The following is a 19,492-nucleotide window of genomic DNA, read 5'->3' as shown; positions in this document are numbered from 1 at the left end:
GGGGTGCACGTGTACTTGGACTAACTTCTTGTCGCGGAATTGGAAGAGCGCAAGTTTTGATTAAAGTTTCATTCCCAGCCAGAGATGAGCTTTTGTTTTCGACAATTACTATTTTTTAATGAAAACCAAAAATGGAGAAATATGAAAATAAATCAGAATATTCTGAAGATTTGAAAGTTTCCTCAAAGAGCGTATTAAGAGGACCCGGCCTTTGAGAGGAATGCGCATCTCTGGCCAAAGTTGTGAGCCGTGACGTATAATTAAAACTTACATACTTTTGCCCTTTGCCACGCCCCTTGCCACGCGCCTCCTTTGTTGTTGGCCATGTTGATGCCAATGGAAATATTTATCAAGTCACTGCGCTGCAGGTGGCAGGAAGGCAAGAAGCTGCGCTTGCAGCAGACAGGCATGCATGTTGCAGGTGCGTGTGACTGGGCGGGGGAGGGGCGAGGGGTCGAGTGTCAAGTTGGCACTCGAAAAGCCACTTGTTCTCCCGAAAAGTTTAATGAGGCGAGCCCGGCGAGAGTTTGTCGCTGATTTTGACGCCTTGGCTTAGAGCCCCCCCGCCTCCCCCTGTCTGGTCTAATTAAAATTCCAGCGGCTGCCCAAATTAATGGCCAAAAGGCGCTTTAATGTCCGCCAGTATGAACGAGCCAACAGAGCGATCTGTCGCAGCTTCCGGCCACATCCTGGCACAGCCTTCCCACTCAGAAGCTGCGAGAGGCGGCCCAAACAATGCGGTGGAGGACTCGGACTGGGGCGACACCCAGTGACCGCACGGCTCGTTTGCTTCATTTGCAGTGGAATGGATGCACAACCGCAAATCAAACACAGCAACGAGTCTAGCCTAAGGGGAATGGGCCATGAGGCATGGGGCATGTGGCACGGATATCATATGCCATAAGAAATATGCAACCAACCGGCTGGCCGGCAGGCAGGGTTATTTGATGTGTCCTGTCGGCCAGTTAGCACTTGGCCCTTTTTTTCGGTCGTCCTGCCGGGTCGTCCGCATCCTTTTTAATGGAAATTCCAATCGAGTTCTGTTACACTTCGCAGGACTCGTTCGCAACAGATTGGACTTCAGATATGTATGGCGTTCTGCAGGACTCCTAGCTTAAAGGGAATGTCCTCCCAGAGTCCTCCCGAATACCTAATCAAGTGGCGGGTGGCTGGCGGGGAGGCTAATCGAACTGCGATCGGACTAGAGGAAACTGGAATATCGCGCATACTTGTCTGATTCCGAGCACATCCTTGATTTTCTGTTATTTTGTGGTTCATTACATTCCCGAGCGCAAAATCAACGCTCTTGTCTTGGTCCTGTCTCGAAGGCAGTGCCTCCGCCGTTTGCATTTGCCTCGCACACACACACTCCATAAACTGGAGCTTAGACACGTACGACAGTTGTAACACCAGCCCACCCCCCCGACCAAGTTCTGCTGGCTGCTCCATCAACAGTTTGTGGCAGCTTGTTGAAATTAATCATTCTGCTGCCAGGACTGCGGCATCCTCCCCATGCCGGGTGCTTGTTTTGGAGGCAGGTGCTCTCACGATATAAGATATAGTCGAGAACAATGTGGCATCCAAAATTTCGCCCTTCGTTTATGATAATGGTAGACCACTGTAGGGGAGCTAGCATCTTGGGTGTCCCATAGTCCCCTATTCCATATTCCTACCCCCTTTTCCAAGCCTGCCATCTCTAGCAATCAGTTGGCAGCCCCGACTTCTCCCACTCGTCTGTCGCCATGTTGCTACTTCCGTTTCCGCTTCTAGTTGGCTCCCTCATTGGGCACGCGTGTGTGTGTGTGTGTGTGTGTGCGAGGAGTGTGTCAACAACATTATGTTATTTCGCTGGCATGTGTGTGCGAGCTGGCATTCCACTCGCGTAATTTCCCATGGTAACTGAACAAGTGAGTGCATCCTCGTCCTCATCCACCTCCCACGTCCTTGCCAGCTCCACATCCACACTCATATCCCGGCAGCTGCTTCCTGTCTTTCCCAGTTGTCGCGACAATAACTTCTTCGAAGGATCTGCCCCCCACACCCACCCCGCAGAATTGTTGCATTTGTTTACAGCTCGCTTATAATAAATTGCAATCATGACTGGAATGGCAACTGCTCAGCCACTCGACTCGGATTCAGACTCTGATTTGAGGCTGACAGGATTTGCATGAGCCAAGAAGGACCCTTCCCACTAGAACATTTTCAATCAGGCGCTCACTCGCCTAAAAATCCGTTTTCCGGTAGTCATTTCCCATTTTCGACTTACCTCCTGCCAGTGGGGCGTGATGCCTTCGCCGCCAAGCCCCGAAGGATAACCAATTAGAGCGCTTATGGCCCGCCACCTCTCTGTCTGGTTTTCGACTTAAAAGAAAGGTGACGAAAGTGGAAATTAAAGCATAGGACAACAGTGACGAAATCTTAAAGTATGGATGGTATCCATATATTTAAAGCTCTTCCATTTGTTTGTGCACTTTCATGATCCGATTGTCTTAAACCCCACCAGCGCACTTATCCCCCGGGGTCTGGCCTGTCAATTAAAAGCGCAAATAGTCATCAGCGCGGAAAATGTTTAACGTGAATATTTTTATGGCTGATTAAACACGGGGAGGGAGGGACCTGGAGGACCTTTAAGAAGGAGGACATATTTTGTCATCTCCCGCTATGACAGCGCATTCACGGTCACGAGCCAGAAAGAAAAGTCGGAGGAGCGAAAGCGCAGGCGGGAAAACTTTTTGGCCAACATCTTCACAATTCGGCGTGCCTCACGCTCCGCTGCCCCGGCCTGCCCCACGACGCCCCTCAATTCCCCTGTTGCGTGGAGCCGTTTCAGCTCACTCGCTCCTCTTGAATTACAGGCAGTGCATGAAGGCAAATTTATTGGCAAATTGGGAGCAGAGTGGTTTCCTTTCATTTCCCTGCTCCCGGCAGAGACGGAGGAGTGTGTGGCCCACGTGGGTGTATTTTTTACGGCTTGTTCTTTGTTTATGTTGTTTTTATTGATTGAAAATAACTTAGTGTCGCTTTATGTGCCTCCTCCTCCTTGCAACTCCCTCCAGCAGACAGAAGACTGTGGCGGGCGCGTAGCTTGGGCACTTTCCGCCAAAAGGTAAATAAAGTGCAGCATGGAGGGAGACCCCTCCTTCTGGGACCCCCACGCCGAAGACCCTCGAGCCCTTCTGGCAGCCACTTACACATGTATGAGTATATGAGTACTGGAGCAGGCCCCCGATGATAATCCTGAATAATTAGCGGGAATTGGCGCGTGCGGCTCCGCAGGGACACCCTCCGCAGAGGCATCAGTACAGCTCTGCCACTTAATGCACTTTGGCATATGCGTAAATTGCCTTTTGAGCGGGTGCTAATTAAGTGGGTTTTGTACCCAGACCGGGACGGACGCGGACCAGGCCCGGGGCAGGCCTTTAATGAAGCGACCGCATGGCCACCAAAGAGACCCATCTGTCGTGGAAACAAAAGGTGGCGGCCTTTTTGTGCGAAAAACTGGGTCTAACCTGTTGACCCAGCTGACCCAGCTGCCCATTTGTCAATGCCGCAAGAACATTACCGGGCGCAGAGCCCCAGTGGTTTAAAGGGGCTTTGTAGGGGTCTTGGGATAAGGGTGAGGTCTTGAAGAACTCGGAGCAAATTAAATACTGAAAATTATAATAAAATATTTAGTCTCCCCACAAAAAATGGAACAAAATCGAAAAATATTTTTGCTTCTGGGTTTTAATGCAGTTTGGTAGAGAATTAATCCATAAATCGTTTAAGGTATTCCGCTCAAGGATCGGATGAAAACTGACAAAAATATAGACATCGCTTTGGACCATATGGGTCCTCCCCATACATTCCCCAGTTTTCATGGAAAAATTGACAAAAAATCGGAAAATATTTTTGCATTCTGGTTTTGATGCAGTTTGTTGGAGAATCGATCTAGAAATCGTTTAAGGTATTCCGCTCAAGGATCGGACGAAAACTGGCAAAGATATGGACTTCGCAGTGGCCCATAGGGGTACTCCCAATACATTCCCCAGTTTTCATGGGTGTCTCCATGGAAAAATTGACAAAAAATCTGAAAATATTTTTGCCTTGGGGTTTTGATGCAGATTGGTGGAGAATCGATCCATAAATCGTTTAAGGTATTCCGCTCAAGGATCGGACGAAAACTGACAAAAATATAGACATCGCTTTGGACCATATGGGTCCTCCCCATACATTCCCCAGTTTTCATGGAAAAATTGACAAAAAATCGGAAAATATTTTTGCATTCTGGTTTTGATTCAGTTTGTTGGAGAATCGATCTAGAAATCGTTTAAGGTATTCCGCTCAAGGATCGGACGAAAACTGTCAAAGATATGGACATCGCAGTGGCCCATAGGGGTACTCCCCATACATTCCCCAGTTTTCATGGGTGTCTCCATGGAAAAATTGACAAAAAATCGGAAAATATTTTTGCATTCTGGTTTTGATGCAGTTTGGTGGAGAATCGATCTAGAAATCGTTTAAGATAGTCCTCTCAAGGATCGGACGAAAACTGGCAAAGATATGGACATCGCAGTGGCCCATAGGGGTACTCCCCATACATTCCCCAGTTTTCATGGGTGTCTCCATGGAAAAATTGACAAAAAATCGGAAAATATTTTTGCATTCTGGTTTTGATGCAGTTTGGTGGAGAATCGATCTAGAAATCGTTTAAGATAGTCCTCTCAAGGATCGGACGAAAACTGGCAAAGATATGGACTTCGCAGTGGCCCATAGGGGTACTCCCCATACATTCCCCAGTTTTCATGGGAGTCTTCATGGAAAAATTGACAAAAAATCTGAAAATATTTTTGCCTTGGGATTTTGATGCAGTTTGGTGGAGAATCGATCTAGAAATCGTTTAAGGTATTCCGCTCAAGGATTGGACGAAAACTGGCAAAGATATGGACTTCGCAGTGGCTCATAGGGGTACTCCCCATACATTCCCCAGTTTTCATGGGAGTCTTCATGGAAAAATTGACGAAAAATCTGAAAATATTTTTGCCTTGGGGTTTTGATGCAGATTGGTGGGGAATCGATATAGAAATCGTTTAAGGTATTCCGCTCAAGGATCGGATGAAAACTGACGAAAATATAGACATCGCTTTGGACCTATGGGCCCTCCCCATAAATTCACCAATAAATTCAACATTTAAGAAACAAGATATTTTTGAGTCGTCTATCCAAAAAATTAAGTACTATTTGACAGAGGGTAAATAAACTTCGGCCACTCCCTAAGTCTTTCCTTTCTTGTTGTTTTCCCTTTTTCCTCCAGAATCCGACTTGACCATATTAATTAGCTTGATTAAAATTAATATTTGCGCAACTTTGGCGACGCCACAAAATGTCGGCAGCTGTAAGAACAGCATTCCGGAGGAGCAGGACGACATCTGGGGCAAATATGTGCAATAAATAAACATTTCGGCGCTGTGACAGCCGTCGGGCTAGGTACTTCAACTGTAATAAAGCAAAAGTAAAGACAGGCAGGTCCGTTTTATTGGGCGGAAGCGGAGCATGACCTCCGAGCTACGACCCTCGCGCCAGCGACCTCCGACTGCGAGCCAAGTGGCAACAAAGTGCGTCGGGATAAATCCTGATGCGTCAGTCTGGAGGAGGAAGGAGGGGCGGAGGTCGGAGGGCGATCCGCCAAATGGAGCCATGAAAAATGTTGGCGCATTCATTCGTTCGGCTGAGAGTGTCGCCACCGCATCTAGCCCCTCTGATTTCGAACTCCACTTGGAGAAAATAAATAAAAATCATCCTCTCGACCTGGTCTCTCCCCGAACTTTTCTTCCAGTGCACTGTTGGCTCACATACCCACCGTACTTGGTAGAGGTTGTCGTCACTGTTTATTTGGCCGATTCCGTTTCATGTGCTTTTGTTTTACGTTTTACGAGCATAAAGATAAATTCACACGCCAACAAACCCACGAGGATTCACAGGACGAGAGCGCTGGATAAAGAAGCGGAGCTCGCAGGAGCTCAGGTCGGGTCGACCGCCCGCCGCTTTCGGTCATCCGATTTATTTATTTATTTATGGTAACAAATTGCAGCGTCAACTTAATCACCGAACTCTATTAGTTTCGGTGGCCTTTGTGCAGGAATCGCTTTCGGGCAACTCATTTCACGGCTCTATGGAAAGTCATTTCTCTTGGCCTGGCCGACATTTGTATCTGCATCTGGGGTGGGACTGAATCCGTGGTCGTTGGTCTTCGTCCCCAGGCGGTGGCACTCAATAAAACAAGTTTAATTAATTAATCATTATTCTGGCTTGGCATTTCTGCTTAGACTTTTCTGTTTATTCAAGTTATCCGATAGAGTGTGGACTGTGGAGGTGGAGATGGAGATGGTGGGGTCTGGAACCGAATCGGACTACAATGCTAAACTTACGGCTTAGTCGGGCAGCTCTCAGTGATGGCTTTCGCCCTAACATCTCTCTGGACTCCTACATGACTTATGGTCTGCGTGATAATTAATCATATTGACTGCTACCCCTAGACTACTCGGGCTCTGGGCTCTAAACTTTAAGTACGATACTTAGTATTGCTCACTGGATACACTGTAGAACGCCGCGGACGCGAACGACTGCCCCTGCGGCGGCACAACAACGAGAAAACAAACAACTATTTAGCTACTTAGCCTAGGAGGCGAAAGGTGGAAGATCGGGCCACCGCGGCGGTCAATCACAGCTCGCGGGAGGAACCAAAGCTAGCCCATCTATAATACTACAGTACTGCGTAAGGGTCCTCTGGGCTCCCCCAGGGTGAACCACATTTCAAACCAAATTACTGACTTATCCTACTTTAAGAGGAACAAATTATAAGCGCAGAGATACATACCACCTTGAAAGAATGTTTTCTGAAATAAAAAGAAAAAAATAAATAATAATTTGATTTAAATTAGATGATAGATTAAAAATGTAAATAATAATAATAGTAATGAATAATAATAAAATACTCTACTGAAATAATTAACTTAGCTTAAACAAATATATAAGTAAGCCTTGAATAAAATCAAAATTTGTAAGGTTAGCGTATTTAAAGAAAAGTGTATCTTATTAGTCCTGTTTCATAAGGATAAAAATGGAAAACCCCTGGACTTTCATACCTTTGGCAACGAATTCTGAGAGGTCTGTCCTTCCCGTAAAATCGACTGGAGATCTAGTTTCCTAACTCTACTCAAGTAATGCAAGCACTGGAATCTTACCTAAGATGAGACCCGATAAAGTGTAGTCCTCGGACTACTCCTTCTGCGTGGTTCGGAAAGACGGCTAACTATGGGATAGTTGAGAACTGTCCCACGGGACTCTCCTATCGTGACTTATCTAGCATATTACCCTAATGCGTTTGATTGCTTTAAGCTGATGATTGGTCAGTTGCACACGCGCTTTCTCGGGGAGATTCGCTATTTAGATTGGGGAGATTGGGGGAGGAACTGGGGGAAGGGCGCGTGTCATGATAAATAATTGCTTGGTGTTTCGCTCTAATTGACGAGGACTGGGGAGGGGTTCTAGCCTAATCCAGGCCATTCAATGGCGGGTCAGCGCGAGCGGGCGGTGGCTGGGGGTCCTCTTCCTGGGAGTCCCCCAGAGAAAGCCTGGACTTGGCCGCCGTCTCCATGGACTTCCAGGTCCCCCCGCAGGTGGCTTGTTGCAGGGAGATGCGCGGTATGGACTTGCAGCTGCCGCTGTTGGCGGCGCCCTCGTTCGGGCGGTCTTCGGACTCTGCGAGGGCACTGAGGCTGCACGTCGGCGGGAGGATGCGGTGGGGGAAGCGGGGCGAGCCCCGGACCCGCTCCCTCAAGCTGGGCGAGGGCTGCACCACCGAGGAGCGCCGGTTGCTGGGAAGCTGAAAGTTGACCTTGGTCTCCAGAAGCTTCACATACTTCCCGCCCAGCTGCTGCTGATCTGCCAGCTCCTGCCCCGAAATGGTGGGTATGGGCAGGAAGTTGGGGTCCTTGGTGAGGCGATCCAGGTGGGTGCCGCTCTTGGTGAGCGAGCCTCGGTGGATGGGCTTCAGGTGGTGGCCGTTGGAGTGGGTTTCCACAGAGGCTACTGCCGTGCTACCCTCCGCAGGGGCCCCTAGACCGGGACTGTTGTAGATGGCGTTGCAGGACGCGGTCTGGGAGGAGGGGATGAGCCGCGTGAACAGCCCCATGTGCGACTTGAAGGCCGCCTTGAGACCCTTCTGATCGGCCAGGCTGGCCGTTGAGCCCTTGGTGCTCGACGTGGTCCTCGAGAAGATCCCCCGCAGCCGGTTGATGAGCCCCGTCTTGGCCTCGGTGGCCTGCTGGTGGGCCAGGCGCAAGTTGATGAGGTCCTGTGTGGGAAGGCAGGCCTCCTCCAACTGGGGCTGCGAGGCAAACGTCACGGACCGGCGCATCGGGATCTGCATGTACTCCGCAGAGGGCCAACTCGCCCGCGGAATCACCGGCGGCAGCACGGAGAGCAGTAGGTTGGGCAGTATCCCCGAAATGCTGGGTGTCCTGGATTTACCGGCAGAGGGGGGCTGATGGATGCCGCTCGTCACCGTCACCTCCGGCTTTAGGTGGGCGCCTCCCATGAGCAGCGAGGTGGAGGATGAGGTCGTCGTGGAGGTGGTTGTGCCCACTGCGAGGCCCGACTCCAGCAGCCGCTCCAGCTTGCGGATCTCCGCGTCCAGCGCCTGTATCTCCTTCTTGTAGACTCTGTTCTGCACCTCCACGCGGTACTGCAGCTCCCGGCGGTCGTCCACCACGAATCGCCTGGTGTTGCATTCCATTTTGAGACCCATGCTATGTATCACCGGGTCTATAATGTCATCTGAAAGGGAAGTAAGGTGGTATTTAAGGGAAAGAAATATTGATGTAGCTACGAAGACAACTGCAGGATAGTATTAGGGACTAGTTTTCAGAGAGCTCTTTGAGAAGCTCGGGTATGAAGGCTTCTAGAGGAAGGAACTTACTTCTGGCCCATATGTCATGCAGCTTGGGTATGAAGGTCAGGCAGAGGGTGGCGGTGGTGCTGGTGAGGATCAGAGCGGTTATGGTGATGAAGGCCAGCGTTACCCGCTCGGAGATGAGGTTGGCCAGAACGACCACAATGGCACTGGTGATGACCACGCTGTAGACGGAGAGGCCGATGTACTGGGAGTCGTTCAGGGCGGGAATCTTGACGTGCCGCGTCTCCCAGGCCATGTACACGCCTACCACCAGCAGGAGCCCCTTGTAGGCGTACAGGACACTGAGCCACGTTTGTGTGTGCTGCGATCGACAGACCTCGACCTGGAACGGAAAACAGTGAAGCGGAAATGGTGGCCAGTGAAAGTGTGTTCATTCTTTGGCGGGAGATAGCTTTCCAGGCAATTATTGTGTTTTAATGGCCACTTTACACAACCGCGCGACAGCACTTCATGAATAATGCCCGCCCGTTTAAATAAAGCTCTGCAATAAAATCTGATTTAATTGAGTAAATAATTGGCTCGCAAACAAGTTTGGCCAATATTGGAAGTGCAGCTTTAAAGACTAATAACGTTGAATAATTAAAGCTTCCAGGGCGTGAGGTAGTCACAGTTTGACACCCAAAGGTGTTTCTTTTTCGCCTAAAGGTCTTTGGCCAGTCCTGCGGTGTAAGAGTTCAATCAAAGATGCATGAGCAGTAATTACCTGGGGCTGGTAGACGACACTCCGGTCGATGGAGCTGATCTCGAGCGTCAGGTTCTGCAGGTGCCGCTCCATGGGGTCGGCGACCACCCACAGGGTGACCAGCAGGGCGTCCACCAGCAGCAGTCCGCACACGAGCAGGATTAGCTGGATGTCCTGCAGCATCTTGTCCTTGAAGACGCTGCCGGTGCGCGTGAAGATCCGGTGGACTCTGTAGGTCTTGGCGAACATCGATCCGAAGGCGAGCGAGAACCCGGCCGAGAGCAGATAGACCCGAGCCTGCAGGATGGGAAAAGAAGGTTAAGCTGAAGCCCCAATCGCTTTGGAAAAGTCCCCTCAAAGCATCTCCAAACAGAGACCACAACCTGACTTTCTGGCTGGCTCCTGCCCTTGTTTCGAATTTATGCAAATACGAGTATCACAAATGTTGTAAATTTCCGTGTCATGTGTTTGTATTTGCCCGCCGCCCCCTGCGGCCAAGCAAATGCGGACTAACACGAGGGTCTTAACAACAATATCAAAAGCAAACAGGGAGCTGGAAAGGAGGAGCACTCCGGGCCTGGCCAGAATGTGGGTACAGAAACAGAAAACGAAACAGAAACAGAAACAACAGCGACCAGCAAATTTCCCTGGAGTGGCGTTTCGAGTGGCGTTGAGGCTGCGGGGACTGCGGATCTGAATGGAAAGCTCGTCAAAATCAGCTTCGCTCCTAGCTGGAAGAGCTGCGAATTTTTGGCAATATCCGAAGGCTTTTTATACTCCGCAGTAGCTGCAGAGCCGCAAAACACCGCGAGACAAAGGCGGGAACTATCCCGAAACAGATACAGACTCCAAATTGGACTTGCCTCGTTCTACTTGTTGAACTTTGGATTCTAGACATTATTAAGAAAATAGCAATAATAATTCTTGAAAGTCTAGTTTTTTCTTGCTGTGTAAATAACAAAACACATGAGCGCGACGCCAAAGTTGCCAGCCAGAAACTGAAAGTCATATTTGATGAGGACCCACCACGCTTGCTTACACACGAGAAGCCCAGAAACCCGCCAACTCAAACAAAGAAACGAAAACGGGCACCCAGCCCAGCCCACGCCCGAGCAGGATAACTCACCGTGCAGACTGTGGCAAAGGAGTCCTCCGCCGAGGGCAGCGTCGAGTGGTCCAGGCCCAGCAGGATGACGGTGGCGTACACGAAGATGCAGCCCACTGCGGTGATGTTGCTCAGCTTGGGGCTGGAAAGTTTAATTGCCCTGTGGAGTGGGAAGCGAGGTAGGTTCAGGGGGATGTAGGTGTTGGATTTCGGGAAAGTCATAAGCAATCGATTGTTTCGGTTAGAGTGGCTTTTGATTTATGGACGCTGTAAGAGGGTTGCAAGGACCCATAATGGCTCTGAGTTGCAAGGTGTTGGGAACTATGTTCCAAACCAATTAACAGTAATACAATAGCGCTCTCATGCCATAATTGAGGGAAAAACTTACTTGAGCTTGCGGAAGTGGAGGTTGAAGGCCAGGAAGGCTATGGCCAAGGCTATTCCCACGCTGGAGAGCGTGGCGACGGTGTAGAAGGCCAGGGGGGCGATGGTGGCCACCCGCAGCTTGAACACCCGCTTCGCGATGGGCACCTGGCCGCTGTGCCACTTCACCGGCCGGCAGCGGGGACACCGGAAGTCCAGGGCGTCGGTGGCCGGATAGTAGAGGGCCACGGGCTCGAGCATGCCGCGCTGGATTTGGTAGAAGGCTGTGGTGCCGACGCGGTCGGGCCCGCTGAAGGAAACAGGTCCCTGTGGATAGGTAGTTTAAAGCAGAGTTTTCAAGGTAAACGACTGAAAGTTAGCAGGACTGGTTCAGCTACTCACGGAGACTCCCAGGAAGTGCAGCTTGCCCAGCTGCTGCAGGAACTCCCACGCCATGTCGCTGCGCGTGTAGTCGAATCCATCCAGCTTCGACTGTTCCTCGTTGCGCCGCCAGTGCTCCTCGGCGGCTCGCAGGGCCAGGGCAATGGCCCAGACCGCGTCGTAGGTCTGCGGGGCGTACTGGGAGATCGCCTCCGGGAAGAGGTGGCCTCCACCGCTGCCGCTCGCCCCCCGCCTGCGTCGGCGGCGTCCCGAATCCGATTGCGCCGTTGTGGTCTTGGCAGCGCCCTGCCCGTGGAACTGGGCGAACTGTTTCCGCAGCTGCGAGTTGAACATGTGATTGTTCTGCCAAGTGGAAAGGCGATTAAGCAGACCACGAATGCCGCAGGAATGCCGCCAGTAATGAGATTGCCTATCCCGACAGCCTGCCCTGCCCGGCCTTCCCCTGGCCGGGATTTCACGACCGCCACTAAAAGAGTCATAAAAACGCGTCTGTGGCGGGGAATGCGAATGCGATGACAGGCAGGACTTACGCGCCCCACTTGGCAATCACCATCACCACCACCATCTTCGGGGCCATCGCCATCGCAAACGCAATCGCAGCCTCGGGATTGTCTAATCAAATAAATCATTTCATTGTGGACGCGGCAGGACAGGACGGACTTGACGGAATGGGGATAAGAATACGCCAATCCACAGAGAGAGAAAAGGAATTGGATTTCAGAAGTGGGATTGGTCTTGAAATTGTTCCATCTTGTTTCCAACAAAGCTGACTCCAAGAAATAATGTAATTTTTGTAAAGTACATCCAATATTTTCGGAATTGTTTGTAAAATATATCACCTATTTGGATGGTTAGGCTTCTGCTTCATTAAAAGAATTATAGTCCTATTTGTACATCCCCCATTCCAAGTGAGGAATCCAAGCGAGAATGAAATATTGCGAGGCCCTGGGAATGACCATCGCTGTACTCACCAGTCCGCTGTAGCTGACGTTGTTCCCAACGATGCTGTTGTGCGTGGACACCACGATGAGGTTCTCGACGGCCAGCTGCAGCTCGTGGTTGGAGCAGGCGGTGCGCTGGTCCGGCCACCAGGGCGCGCCCATGCTCTCGTGCAGGATCCAGGCGTAGTCGGCGCCGAACATCCGCAGCCTGTAGGCCTCGCACAGGATCTGGGGGGCCAGCTCCTGCGAGAAGCTGCCGATGATGATGCGCGTGTCTGTCTCCTGTGGCGAAATAAGGACCATTGCCCATTTGTCATTTGTCATCCTTCGATTAGCCTACCCGCCCTTCTATCGGCCTCCGCCCGGAGCTTTTCTCCGACAAATGAAGTAACATTTTTCTACGAAACTAAAGCTAACATTCGAATGCTCGGTAATGAATTATCTGAAGGAAAGGCGCTTAGGCCCTTCAATTCAAAGCCTCTATAAAAATTATAATTTTATAAAAGTACTCTTTCTCAACTCTAGATTTTCAAAGTGGAATCCCTGGGGATGGCATGCGGAGGATACTCACCCTGAGCAGCAGCAGCTGTTCCTTGAAGTCAGTGGCGGCAAAGGTGATAGTGGCGGCGCAGGATATGTTGGCCGCCTCCAGCTCCGTCACCAGGTTGTTCACCGCCAGCGAGTGCACCTCCTCGTTCTGCGAGAAGGTGGTCACCGTGCCCCACCCGAACTTCCTGATGAAAGCAATCCGCGCCGGGTTGTGCGAGGAATCCGGGGCCACGGTCCTGTAGAAGTAGGGGAACTCCCTCCTGTCGCTCAGAGCCGGGGACGTCGAGCCGAAGGAGACCTTAGTTGGGCGCAGGAGAGTGTGTTCTTTACATATCTATCTGGCCCATGTGGAGTTGTTTAAAATGCAAGACATGCGGCCAAGAATCTGTCTCGGCCTCATGTGCCCCCCTTCGTAGCTCCACCCCGTGCCGTGCTCATTTCACACACGCGTAGACTAAATGAAACATCAAAGGCCAAATGCAAATGTCCCGAGTCCCGGTCCTGAATCCGGATCCAGAGCCAGGCTTTTAAGTGAATTTGTGGACCTCATAATTTGTGAGCTGTGGAAATGTTTATGGCTCAAAGGTTTATGGGGTGATGCTGGTCCTGGTCCTGGTCGTAGCTCTGGCGATGGAGCCGGGAATCGGGAATGGCATTTCCCAGGCATTTATGCTAATCGAGCGTGGCACGTGAGTTGATTAGATTTTTGAGAAATTGCCCGGTTCTGGCACAGGTACGGGCGCAAGCACGGGTGGGGAATATTTGCATTTTAATCAGTCTCAGATGCCAATGACTCACCTGCACGATGTTCCAATAGGGCACCACCTTCGCCAGGCTCTCGGTGACCTCCGAGCAGGCGGATCCTAGGAGCATCACCATCCGCGTCGAGGGCTGTGTGTAGATGGCGTGAAAGAAGCGATCCACGCCCACTCCAGGATCGCACTGGATGCCAGAAAGATAAGCGGGAAAACCATGATGGTGGAAAAGTCTGGCAAGTACTGGGGGCAGGGCAAGGGTCGGCGCTGTTCACTGGCTCGTTTCGCTGCCATAAAAAAGCGGCAAGATGGGGCAATAAACATTTTTAAAATGTCGACTTTGATAGAGACACAGCCGGAGGAGATGCGACTCCAGATATGACTGTCAGCGTCGGCGGAGCGGGCATATGCATACACTGGGACATATGCTCAGGAGAGTCTGTCGGAAACTGAGTTTAAGGTCCTCATGTGAGCTCTTTAAAGACTACAGTCTTTAACTAAATTATGCAACAAACTTAACAAGAATCTCTGCAATACTCTTGGAAATAAATGGTCAAAAGTGATGCAGATGGAATAGAATCCTCAGGTAGTAGGTGGACTTTTTCTCAGTGCCAGTGTTTTGATACATTTACTTGCCCCATCAAAGTCCCCAACGACCCATCGCAATAAAAGCTTGGAGACCGACTGTTGACGACATACTTGCCCCTCTTTAAGGGGCGGGACCCAGCTGCTCTCCGCTCCGCTCGGGCCCTGCTGCAGATTTTCTTATTAAGTTTTAATGTTGCACGCGCTACTAAATTAAAATTCAATTTCTTAATGGAACGAGCCGCCTAGAAGAGGACCCTGCCAGGATACAGCTGGTGCCAGGGAGTCTAAAGAAGCCAGGGAGTCTTACCTGCGTGTCGTTGGTGACCAGCTCCAGGGTGTAGCCGGGGAGCAGGCGTTTGCGGTTGATGTGCTCCACGGCCATGGTGGCGGCTCCCAGCTCGCTGAGTCCGTCGGGGCGCGGGCCCCGGGACGTGGACAGCTCGAAGAGGCCGAGCAGGACGATTTTGCCGTGGTTCCGCTGCACCTCGGCCGGTGACATGCGGCGCTCGCTCTCGAAGACTTGGTTGACCTTCAGGTAGCGCTGCCGCTGGGGCAGGCTGGGCGGCAGGGGGTGGTGCGAGGCGTTGGTGCTGCCGGGCAGGTTGCTGGACGAGTTGAGGCGCTGCTGGCGGCGCTTCACTTTCGTCCGCTTGTACTTCCACTCGGACCGGGGGGAGAGCACCTTCCACGACTCTTGCGACATCTGGCTGGAGGCGGTGGCTCCTCCTAGCGCCTTTTGCGGCGGCTCTGTGCTGGTGCTAATGGAGGAGCCCGGCTTAATGGCCTCGAAGCCCAGGACCTGTCGCTCGGCCGACGACTCCATGCCGGCTGCGGCGGCCGTGGCCCAGGCCAGGGCCAGAAACAGGCCCAGGCCCACGGCTACCGGCCACTGGCCGTATCTGGTCCTGCGGTGAGTTATGCGCATCCCGTCGGCAACGGCCAATGGCCCATTAATCACCAGGGCATTTGAACCGGGGACTATCGGAGGCTGCAGCGGCAACAACACGCGATCCACACACACACACGGACAAGGATACGGGCTCGGTGGGCTCTGACACTCGAATAATATATATCGCCTTTTTATGCACTCTGACGACAGGATACGCTTATCGTTTCTCTTCCGCCGCCGCTTGCCACCGCTGGCTGTTGGTTCCTGCCTCGTATCGGCGTCAATTTTATCGCCCTTTTATTGGCCTCACTTCTGCTCGCATTTTGTATCTTCTGCCTCCGATTCTGGGGCCAAGTACGCGGTCATAAAAATATGCAGTGCTGGGGTTTCCCGACGGGCCGATTGACGCGCACACGGAGAGAAATTACACTTGGCTTGGCACTTCACTAGGTTACACAGGCGATTTAGATGGTCCTATTTTCCAATTGACTGGAGTTCTGTATTTTTGGGTTTGTTGTTAACTTGAAACTATTGCTTTGGTCCGAAGGATGGAACTGATTTGAAGAAGGAACGTGTTAAAAGCTTGCGGGGAATCGATTTCTGCGTGTGTCGCGGGGAGAGAAAGGAAAGCCCTATTTCGCAGCCGAAAAGGATTAAGATGGAGTCTTCGATGAAATGGACACTTCCCCACACTCCTCGACCCCCCACAGTCGCCTCTCACAGCCCCCCATTCAAGCCCCCGCCCCTTTGTTGTGTGGCTGCCACTTGGCCATTATTTTTTATGCTAATGGCCAAACATTTTGCGCTTTCATTGCGGGCTTTTGGGCTACTTTTTGTCGAGTCTCACGCGCCACAGATTTCAGTGAGCGTTCCCTCTGTATGCGCGTATGCATAATTGTTTCGAGATTACCGACTTGCAGTCCCCCTCGCAGCCCCCGCAGCCCTCTCAGCCACCGCAGTGCGCTTTCTAGCGCCACTCACCCACACCCACTTTATGGACGCTTTCTTCTCTTTATTCGTGCTTTCTGGCTTTCTTCATTCTTGTCGCACGATTCTTAAAATAACTTTTTGGCCCATTTTCCCCGAGCCCACTGTTCTCGGTCAGGAGGCAGTGGCGCGGCCCAGAGGGGGTTCTGGCTGGCTTCTTCGCGGCTCACTTCTGCCGCCCCCGGCGAGGGTCCTCGGTTGACGTTTGCTCCCCCTTTTCTGCTTTATTTAACCCCTTGCTCTGGACCACTACAATGCTGCACTCCCACACTGGGGTATCCAGCTCGTATTTGAATACCTGCACTGGGGAAAGTGGTGGCAGACTCTATTGGTCTTGCAAGAGTTGCCAAAACTAAGAGTGTTTGGGGGATTATGAAACTAATCCGAAACAAGTTTCAAACGAAACTATTGATTTATTTACATGTGGTAGAGAGCCCCCCCTTTTTCCTAAAGACCTAACCCATTGGATGGTCATCCCACTCCAGTCTGAGTCTTCAAACTAATCTGACTTTTCCGCAGTGCATGTTTATTTGTGTATATGAATATTTAGCTACTGCTCTAGCTCTCCTTTGGTCCTTTCTATTATTCTGCCATATTTTAAACCTGCACTTATTTATGGCCATGTGTGTGACGGTCCCTCGCCCCGCCCTGCCCCGCTCGGCATGCCCCCGGCCATCGCCCGCTTCAGTTGTTATTTTCATGCTTGACATAAATTATGCAAAATGCTGGCTGCATTTGTAATTCTGATTCCAGTTTTCGCTGCTTGTCGTGTGTAAACTGCACAACGACTGCTGCTGCAGGACTGTGCAGCTGTGGAGCTGTGCCCTGGCGGGGGTGTGGAGTTTTTAGTTTTTTAGCCAGCGAGGGGGGCTGAGTGTGGCAAGTGCTAGTTGCCCATTCAGAGAATCAGAGATGCCATCCGAGATGCGATGTCAGAATGCCTGATGCGATTTGTTATGCAGCCAATACTCATCGCTGGGGGCGGAGGAGGGAAGCTAAGTGGTGGGGTAAAGGCTTTTGGGGACTTCCTCTGGGATAGCCACAGACAATGCAGATCCGATTCTTGGGCTCACTCAACTGGTCCACTGGTCAGCATCTAACATCCTGAAGCTTCAGTTGTGTGTCAGAAGCAGAAGCAATCTGGCCATTGTGGCCGACCATCAGTGGAAATTGCATTCATAAATATTGCGACACGCTCTCACAGATTTGCACTTGGCCTCCCACAAATGACAATTTATTGGCGTTTGAAAGGCCCTGCCACACATATTCGGGCCGTAATTTAATTTGTTTTATTTACTTGGGCACTAGGCCGCACGAATCACGTATCACGACTTGCCGCACAGGTGCCTGGCCTGGGACTTTCGAGGCAGCACCGAAGTTCGCACCGAAAAGGACGCGCCGCCGACGAGCTCCAAACCCCGACTGTTGGCCGCCGTTGAAGCTGTGCCGCTTTTATCGCCCAGCAGCCGGTTGAAAGGACATCCTCCGAGGAGGCTGCAGCCTCAACCAGATGCCTTCAACCGAGCTCCTCGCGAGAGCCCGGCTCTCAGGAGGGCAGGGCGCCTGCGCCGCAAAAGGGCGCCAAAACTTCATTCATGAAACCCGTGGGCCGCGAGAGGAGGGACCCCAGCGAGAAGCAACAAGCTGCGACAATTGAAATTCGCAGGGAAAGTTTAACTTTAAATTATGCAAATTAATTCCCAGCGTAAAACTAAAAAATTTGCAACTGTTTTAATGAAAAATTCATTTATATCTCTGACGTACAACAGGCTAGGGGAAGGAAGTGGCGCTGGCAGCTGTCGGTTCGCGTTTCCCCGAATCGGATGGAGTCTCGAGGACCGGCCGCGGAGGCCCTGACAGCGCGAGGACACTCTTAATTATGGCTGCATTGAGCCGGCAGTTCCTAGACTGCCTGAAACTGAAATGTTAAGCATTTCTGGGCCAGATGGCAGTAGAACTTTTCCGATTTCCCGCCCTCGTCCTGCACAACACGCCCGGTCTTACTTTCTCCATCTCCGGGCTGGTGGCCCATCGAGCTGCAATGGGAAATAATTTGATTTGATTGCTGCTGCCCATCCATTTCCTTTTCGCCAGCCTCATCCACTTTCAGTCGCTTGCCATTCAAAAAATTGTAATTAATTTTCCGGGCCCCAGTCCCAGTTCCTAGCCGGATTTATTGGAGCGGGCCTGCATAGGAATGGATTGGAGAAAGTCAATTTCTGCCTCCATGTTGCAGTAGCGCAAGTTCAGCCTCCCTCTCAGGCATGATGGAAGGTTAGGGTTCAATAACCATTATTTAAAAGGCTAGGATCTTCTCCCTTTCTGCGGTTAGCGCACTCGTCTTGTATTTGTCTTCGACATCAATTGCAACAAATTCATTTTGATTTACACACATTAAAGGTTGAAGCGATGCTAGAGGACTTGAGTTTTTTTATGGTAATGACTTTTTATCCCAAGTGAAGCTTTTATTAGTATCTTTTATAGTTTACCATTCTTTTTTATTGCATGGTAGCATAGACTGCTTCTAATTTACTCATTTCGAGGTATACAAATAATTTCTTTTCATGACTCTGTGAATTTCCCATAGTTATTTATTCCTCCTCTCAGGACTTCCTTCTCTCGGCCTGTCAATCCATTTGCAAAAAATGATTCAATCGAGTTCCCGGGCACAACAATAAATAGTTCTGAAATGAAGTATCTAGGACACCCATTCTTAACTCGAGCACTTCCTCTTCGAGAGGAAACAGCCAGGTGACTGGGCAAATACTGCCATTATCGCCATTTGACTTGCCATTCGGGTCTCAGCGGCGCCATTCCATGCAAATTTGATGACACCACCTCCGTCCTCCTTCCTCCTGCCTCGTGCCTCCGACAAGGACTAAGTGACAGCATCCAATGGATACAGCTACAATGCACTGCCTGGGGAATGGGATCGGGATTGGATTGCGACTTTTGTTTGGGTCCCTTTCGGATGAAGTTGGCAAATAAAATGCAATTACACCGCAAAACTCAATTTCAAGTGTCAAAAAGTTGCGCTGCACTTAAGAAGTTAGCGATGATGCGACTTCCCCATTCCCCCCTTTCGAGCTAAAAGCCAAAGTTCAGCCACAAAGCGGATTAGGGGCCTGTAAAAGAGTCTATTCCAGAGGCCGGAACAGGCCCCAACAAATCTGGAATATGACTTGCAACATGACAGGCCGGTGCCGGGCGGTGCTCTGGATAATTTATAGTCCAAATGGACGATATATTGGCCGTGTTCTGTTTATGTTTCTCTC

The 19,492-nt window shown here is 50.9% G+C and overlaps 1 protein-coding gene across 1 annotated transcript; it reads right to left on the bottom strand.

Annotated features, from left to right (window-relative positions):
- Positions 1-7,260: 7,260 nt before the first annotated feature.
- GABA-B-R3 (gamma-aminobutyric acid type B receptor subunit 3) lies at positions 7,261-17,608 on the bottom strand. Its single transcript, XM_043212742.2, has 11 exons — positions 17,559-17,608; positions 14,649-15,784; positions 13,797-13,940; positions 13,021-13,296; positions 12,480-12,731; positions 11,509-11,850; positions 11,132-11,433; positions 10,765-10,903; positions 9,660-9,935; positions 8,960-9,278; positions 7,261-8,817 (listed from the first exon to the last, which is right to left on the bottom strand). Exons 2-11 carry the CDS (start codon positions 15,264-15,266, stop codon positions 7,532-7,534), a joined length of 3,954 nt encoding a protein of 1,317 aa, XP_043068677.1. The 5' UTR covers positions 15,267-15,784; positions 17,559-17,608; the 3' UTR covers positions 7,261-7,531.
- Positions 17,609-19,492: the final 1,884 nt, after the last annotated feature.

Source organism: Drosophila bipectinata, chromosome 2L (assembly GCF_030179905.1).
Source record: "Drosophila bipectinata strain 14024-0381.07 chromosome 2L, DbipHiC1v2, whole genome shotgun sequence".
NCBI classification, from domain to species: domain Eukaryota; kingdom Metazoa; phylum Arthropoda; class Insecta; order Diptera; family Drosophilidae; genus Drosophila; species Drosophila bipectinata.
Note: the sequence above shows the minus strand (reverse complement) of the source record. Positions and strands in the feature narration are given on the sequence as shown.